General features: G+C 36.7%; 1 protein-coding gene across 1 annotated transcript; it reads right to left on the bottom strand.

The window, feature by feature from the left end:
- Positions 1 to 3,279: 3,279 nt before the first annotated feature.
- LOC113319305 (F-box protein At3g07870-like) lies at positions 3,280 to 7,399 on the bottom strand. The gene is made up of 2 exons (XM_026567568.1): positions 6,120 to 7,399; positions 3,280 to 3,616 (listed from the first exon to the last, which is right to left on the bottom strand). The coding sequence occupies exon 1, from the start codon at positions 7,310 to 7,312 to the stop codon at positions 6,152 to 6,154; it is 1,161 nt and encodes a 386-aa protein (XP_026423353.1). The 5' UTR covers positions 7,313 to 7,399; the 3' UTR covers positions 3,280 to 3,616; positions 6,120 to 6,151.
- Between the last annotated feature and the right edge of the window lie 299 nt (positions 7,400 to 7,698).

Below are 7,698 nucleotides of genomic sequence, written 5' to 3'. Positions count from 1 at the left end.
AATAAAATGCAAATTGGGTGTGTGACACCGTGCATAATAAAATAATTTAATCCCTCGTTCTCAACTTTAGAAAATAAAGCTCCACTCACCGGAATAATCAAGATGATGATTTGTGTGGATTTGAGAGAAGGATGGATGTTGAACAAAATTTCTCTTAGGTATAAAGACTAATTTGCATTCAAAACAGATTCAGCTGGCAAATGACTTTAATTGTGCAACATGGTATCCAATGGAAGCATATTAAAGTTCCCCATCCAAACCTTAAAATTAAGGAACATGAATTTGCAGAATAGTAATTATGGCATAAGAAGAAGAGAATGCTAGGGTTTCAAAGAGAAAAGGATTTCATTTGTTTACAAAGCCACGAGACTGACTGATGCTCGGAAATGAAATAAACGGGTTCCTCATGGGTTAAGGGGTAAACAAACATAAATATCATGTCCGGCCTAGTCCCGGACCAGTGTTTAAAATATGAGTTTAGTCTTAGAGCATCTCCAATAGAGTGTATGTGACGCAAAATGTCTAAGTCCATATAGGATATACATTCATATTTTCTAAAAACCTTCTCCAACCCTAACCTCATAAACCAATATATAGATGAGGTGGCCTAATTTTGGATAAAGGATGTCATAGCCAATGTTTAAAACTTGACGTTAACTTAGACAATGTTTCCCATCCAATTCATCGTTTACCCGTAAAATCAATGCAACAATAAATATAGGAATGATCTTAATCAATCATCAAACGATACACACGCAATTAAAAATATTTTTAATTTATAGGTTGGAGATGTTTATTTTTTGCTCCTCATACGAGGAAAATTGTTACCTTAAATGTTATTTCAAGAGGATGTCTTAACTATGGTGCGACATATGAAACACGCATTAACCATTGGATAAGCTCTTAGACAAGTGCCACGTTACTATTTTTACGAGAAAAAAATTGTTTTGTTTTAAATAAACGGGAGGATGAAGCAGGGTGGAGCCAGCCCAGTGGATACCCAGCTTAGCTGACTACAAAACCTAATTCGGGCCCTACTACGGGTTTAAGTTTACAAGCCTTTTTACTTTTGGTTCTTTGCACCGCTAACAAAAGTTTTCCTTGACCTATTATAATCTTGGCTCCGTCCTTGGACGAGACCGGAGACCAGAACACGGAAGTATTTCTGACTTTTGCCCTACGAGCGAGAGAGTGGGGAACTTCGTTACAATTTCTAAGCATCAAAGAAAAGTAGGAAATACCATTATGTCCTAGAAATAATATATTAGAGAGAGTCTAATTCAGTTGACCCAGTCAACTGTCTGTTAAGTCCTTTTTGGTAAAATATATTATAGTTTGGTCCTAAAAATTATGGTTTGGTCCTACGTTGATGTCATGGATGATGTAAATGTCATTGTGTGGTGGCAGAAATACCCTTTTGGGGTCACATATATAGACAAAATCACTAAAAAGTATCTCATTCTTAGATTTACATTCTCTCTCCTCTTTATTTTCAGATTTGTTTTCTCTCTCTTAATCTTTTCAGATCTAGTTTCTCTGTTCTTGATTTTCTTTCTTTTTATTGCGGATGTTTGATTTTGATGAAGATGATGATGTTGAAGATGAAGATGACGAAGAATCATATAAAGATTATGAAAACGACGAAGATGAAGATGCGTTTTTGATTTCTTTGCTACTGTTGAAGACGGAGATGAAGATGCGTTTTTGATGTTTTGCCGTGCTGAAGACGAAGATGATGAGATATTTGTTTGTTGCTCGTGTTGAAGATCTCGATTTGTTGATGTTTTTCGTGTTGATGATGATTTATGTTTGTTACTCGTGTTGGAAATCTCGATTTGTTGATGTTTTTCGTGTTGATGATGATTTGTTGATGTTTTTTCGTGATGATGATGTTTGCTGCTGCGGTTGGAGACGTCGAAGAAGATGAAGATGTTGTTGTTGTTTTTATATGGAGTTCATTCCAGAAATGAAGTTGGGTTTATATATGTTTTATATGGAGTTCATTTCTGGAATGAAGTCTGTTTTTTTAGGTTTTTATATGGACTTCATTTCTGGAATGAAGTCTGTTTTTTTAGGTTTTTATATGGACTTCATTTCTGGAATGAAGTTTGTTTTTTAGATTTTTTATATGGACTTCATTTCTAGAATGAAGTCTGTTTTTTAGCTTTTTATATGAACTTCATTTCTGGAATGAAGCATGTTTTTTTTAGGTTTTTATATGGACTTCATTTCTGGAATGAAGTCTGTTTTTTTAGCTTTTTATATGGACTTCATTTCTGTTTTTTTAGGTTTTTATATGGACTTCATTTCTGGAATGAACTGCTACAAGAAAATAAGTAAAAATTAACACGAAAAGGTACTTTTGTCAGTTTAATATTTTTAAATAATTATGGACTAAACGGTAAAGGCGTTTTCCTAAAGGACCAAACAGACATGGACCCACCTAAAAAAGGACCGAAGGATATTTTTTCCTAAAGAAAAATTGCATGCCATAAAAAGAGACTGACGAGTGATATGGATGGAGGTCAGAAACGCCGCATTCGGGATGCCACATACGGTGAATCCAAGGGATATCGAAAGCCCGGAATTAAACAAGTGTATACTCCCTCCGTTACTTTTTAATAGGCCAGTTTATATAAATAAATATTTCAAAAAAATATGCCAGTTTCCTAATTGGGAAAGTCAAATGTTACTTTAATTTTCTGGGACCACTTTTCTTTTAACTTTTTTTGATGACAAATGTTATGTGGACCATTTCACTTATTTCTTTGGCTAACAAGTGTCATGGGGACCATTTCACTTCACTTCTTTTATTGACAAGTGTATAGAGGACAACTTTCAATAATTAGTTCTCTTAATTTCCTTAATTTTCTCAAAAAAAAAAAAACTGGCCTATTAAAAAGTAACGGAGAGAGTATAAACGAGTGTTGATCACTTATTCACTTGTCATTTTGTTTAGCAAAACAAATCTGTAAATAGCTTTCACATTAGACAATTTCGCTAAGAAGCTTAACTGTTGGACGTTCAATTATTTACGTGCTGGCTGTTGAGCTTTTCAAGGAGATATTTTGCTGGTCAGCTTTTCAAGGCTTGGGTTTGAATGCTCAAGTCAATAGCATTCGCATGGCTATCCCAAAAATGTTCTCATGAGAAAAATATAAGTTTTCCTTTTCCCTGGCCAATGTATGAGCACAGGTACTCTATCTATTATGCTAATTTTTGGCATATGATTAGCGCTTGAGCTGTGCATAGTGAAATTTTGAATAACATAGAATCAGGCAACTAGCCCTTGATGACAAGATATTGCATTGCCTCTCGTACTGAGCAAATGGACCAAGATAACAGTAAGGTAGTCTACAGAACGGTTTTGTAAGGTTCACCAACAAAAGCCAAAAACATATCCAGATAATAAAAGGAAATCTACAAAAATCCACTGCCACATCAATCACTACTGCCATGACGTTTCAGAGGTCATATTACATATAACAGAAAATTCTCTTTTCGCTCCTCCTATCCAGAATTCTGCCTCCTTGCATCGACAATAAGCATGACAAATTTGGAGTACAACGTGCGTGCGTACCTCTCCATCAAGCAGTATCAGTTTCAGATATTGGTGCTGCAATGCCAAATAAAATCAACTTTGAGAAACTCTATGTAATAACCAACAAAAAGAATGGCCAAAAGAAAAAAAAATGAAAAAAATAAACAATAACACTCATTAGTGGCCAGAAAGAAAAACAAATGACACTCCAAGGATCAGTGCAGCCTGTACAAACCTAACAATCGAAGATAAAAAAAAAACTCTCATTGCTGATCCATATCCATATTAAACATGAAAACTATCCGTATATTTGGATCCCAATGGCTAGAAAAATCATGTGCCTAACATCAGTAGATCGTTAGACTCTAGAGGTATCATTATGGGGTCTAATGGTAGCACATTCTGTGAGCTAGTGTCAGCAATTTCTGTTACTTTTGCTAATTGATGATAACTTTTCTGTTGTTTCCGACCTAAGATTGATTGAACTCTACCTAAAATTTAGGTTATCTGTGAAATGTTTTCTCATGCTAACATATCATGAAGAATCTAAAGCACAAGTTCTATTGCTTGTAGTGGATAACTGAACAAGTGCATCTGGCACGGATAGAGCAGTTCAAACAAAGAATGAGCCTGATGCCAGGCTGCAGCTCAGTCAAAGCTTGATTCCACATGCCCCTAAGGTTGAGCTTGACATTAGGCTCACTCTCAGATTAAGAGTAGCATTAGGGGCTCACTCTAACACTGAGTCCCCTTGATATGATTACAACAAAAAGAAAAACCATCATTGCCATCATCATTAAAACTCATATCACGAATAAACATGGTCAGCATAAAGGCACATTGAAGCAACAATTAGTTGCTCTAACCCCAAATAGGTAATGCACACCGAGTTTACTCAGTCACTGATTTTCTCTAAAAGAGGTGAAAGCCACTTTAGAGTCGCTCCTTCTGTCCCCTGCAACTTAAGAACCACGACCGAGATCAGATGGGTCTTGAGCCACCAAAAATAACACCTAACGGGTCCCTTGTCTGTCTATAGACTCTATACTATGTATTAACCATTAACCAACAAACAAAAAATGCCCAAATGAAAAACGGAAAAAAATAAACAATGACACTCAATGAGCAGGACACAGAAGAAAAAATAGAAGGAAAAGAACATGCGCGCGAACCTAACAATTGTAGAAAAAAACTTCATTGATGATCTATATATCTCATCAAACCCAGAACAGTAAACATTCAAACAATAATGGAAACTTCATTTACCAGTATCATGTTACATATGTGGGTGAAGTCATCCTAACCAAGAAAAGATGCCTAAACCCTCACTATAGCAGCATAATCCCTGTCATACAAATGTTAGCAGAGCTAGAGGTTTCTTACTTGAATTGTGGGGAAAAAAATCTATCACTGAACAGCTGAAATCTCAATGGTTATAATCAAAAGCATGTACAACCAATGACGCATTGAGATTAGGTTTGTTGTACATCCACTCTTGTCAAATTGTATACAGTATTGATGGTGAAAGCTTCTTTCTCTTTCTAAACAGCATCACCCCCTTCGCATACCTCGACAAGGTTCTTCTCACTAGTGTTCACTATTCTTATGAAATTAATAGACCGAAGAGCCAAAGACAAAATTTTCTCTTGTTTCCTATCAAAAGCACTGTTTTTTTCGACTGAAGAAATTCAGCAAATCAAACCGTATCACAGACTTTAATCTCGAAATGTCAAGGGCTATAACACGGTGAAAGTAGAACTATTTGGGGTTTGGGATCCACATACCAAGCAGGTCCTCATAAACATCTTTTAATAATGCCATATCCATCAACAAAGGAGGATAGGAAACTTAATATTTCAGATAAAAATGACATAGATACCTTGACAGACCCCGCATAAGTATTAGCACTTCTTAAAATACCCCAAAATAGCCAGCATATGGATGACAGCTAACCATTGATTCTAATATAACCCCATAATTGTGGTGTTGCACTAACGAAAAATGTATGAAATTTCAGGGTAAACAAACCCCCTACATCACGGTACCCATATAATGTCAGAACCTCATAGATTAGGGCCTTAGCGATAGTATGGAAAGCCACAAGCCCCTTTTCCTGCATGAAGTTCAATCTTTTCCTATTTCAGGGTACACAAACCCCCTCAAATTTGGACCTAAATAATGTCAGAACCACATAGATTAGTGCCTTGCGACAGTAAGGAAAAGCACAAGCCCCTTTTCCTGCATGAAGTTGAATCTTTTCCTACTTATAAATGAAATCATTCAATTATTCGTCAAACAGTTTCCTTGAATACATGGGAGCCTAGGACTACAGGGAAACCTCTCCAAATCCCACAATATTTCATGCACATACTGCTCAGACTTCATTTTTCTTAAACAATATAATTATTAAAGTTGGTATTACATTCTCCATTTAAGACTAACTAAAGTAAATCACAAATGCACAATAACATAGCAATAAAAATCTATAAGAGCAATTCATAAACGATATACTATCAGCACTGTATCTAATCTCAAAATGAATAAAACTTTAATGAGAGTTTATTATCACGATACATACCTAGAGATCTCTTACTTTGTTCCGCTGTTCTTTCAGTTTATCACTGGTTTCTGTCTGCTCATTCGAACTTGCTTTTTCACCAGATTCATCATTGTTTTTGTATCCTTTTCTCCTAGTACTTTCAATGAAACTAAAGTATTCTTGTGAGGAATCGCTTCACAAACAGGCTTGCCAAAACTCACATCCATTTCGGCAGATGAAGCTTTAGGATGGTGACGATAAATTCTGTTATGCCCACAACACAGAAGTCTACCACTCTTCGTAAATTCAAATGGTGGTGATGCGTAACTGTTGAAATAAGTGAACTCCTTATTCCAGCTGAAGTCATTATTATCTCTACTCTTCTTCAGTAACCATACGTCGCAATCATCGCCTTTGTGAGAATAAGTAGCACTTACAGAATCACCTAAAACCCCTAGTACAATATTAAAACATGGATCATCATCATCTGGTGACAAATAAGGTGGTGGTGGTGGTGGTGGAAGTCGGCTAAAGTTCTCATCAGCCAAATTGAAAGCCAGAACAACGCTTACATCCTTGCTCACCCAATGAATAGCTCCATTTGCAAATGCACCAGCATATTGTGACATACGACGCATATTGATGTCGATTGTTCCCACATTTCTCCATCCATCTCCACTGCCAAGAGTGTAAACTTGAACAATGCCAACTTTCGATTCACTTCCAGCAGACTCAGATATCCGAACAACCTTGTACTCATCTGTAGAAATAACATAACCAAATCCAACCCACCAGTCCTTTTCCCCTTTAGATGTTGGAAGCATAATACATTCTCTAGTGATCGGGTTACAGATATAAGGTCCACAATTCAATATAACCCATGTTTCGTGCATATCCCATCCTCTGAAGCAAACTAAACCATTGCATGAACCGATTAAAGAATATTCCTCAGATGGAGGTTTTAAATTCATCTGTTTATATCCATGAAACGGTGCCTCGTGACAATTCTCATCATACTCGCTATAAAAAAGTTCGTTAAACCCTAGTCGACGACTTAAAAAGATGAAACTTGACTTACCAGCATAATCAAGATGGATTCGAGACAAAGATGGATGCTGAACAAGATATTTCCAGGGTTTACAGACTAATTTGCATTCCAGAAGAGATTCGGCTGGTAAACGACTCAGAATGTCAAATATGATATCTGATGGAAGATTTTTGAAGTTCTCCATTGAAACCCTAACTTGATGAGAGAAAGGATTTGCAGATCAGTAGCAGAAGAAGGAGATGAAGAAGAGAGGGGGACTGGAGGAGTTTGGTTTCGAGATTGGCTGAGAAATGAAATGCTCCCGGTCAAATGAACCTAAAGACCAGCCAGCCTAAGGGACTTCTGTTTGACCCTACCACCAGTTGGACTACTTACCACCAGCCTCGGCTAGGCTTATGGAGGGGGGACATTTTCTCGGATGGTCTCATAAGTTGGCATGAGCCACTTTATGTAACACCAGGCACCTTTGGGTTGGCCACAGGCACAAGCAATGAAAAAACTACGTAGTACCATTTTTATTTTTTCTTCTTTGGACTGAATCGTCGGAGTTAACTGAAATCATTTGACTCA

Source organism: Papaver somniferum, chromosome 10 (genome assembly GCF_003573695.1).
Source record: "Papaver somniferum cultivar HN1 chromosome 10, ASM357369v1, whole genome shotgun sequence".
NCBI lineage: Eukaryota > Viridiplantae > Streptophyta > Magnoliopsida > Ranunculales > Papaveraceae > Papaver > Papaver somniferum.
This window is presented reverse-complemented; position numbering and strand designations above follow the sequence as displayed.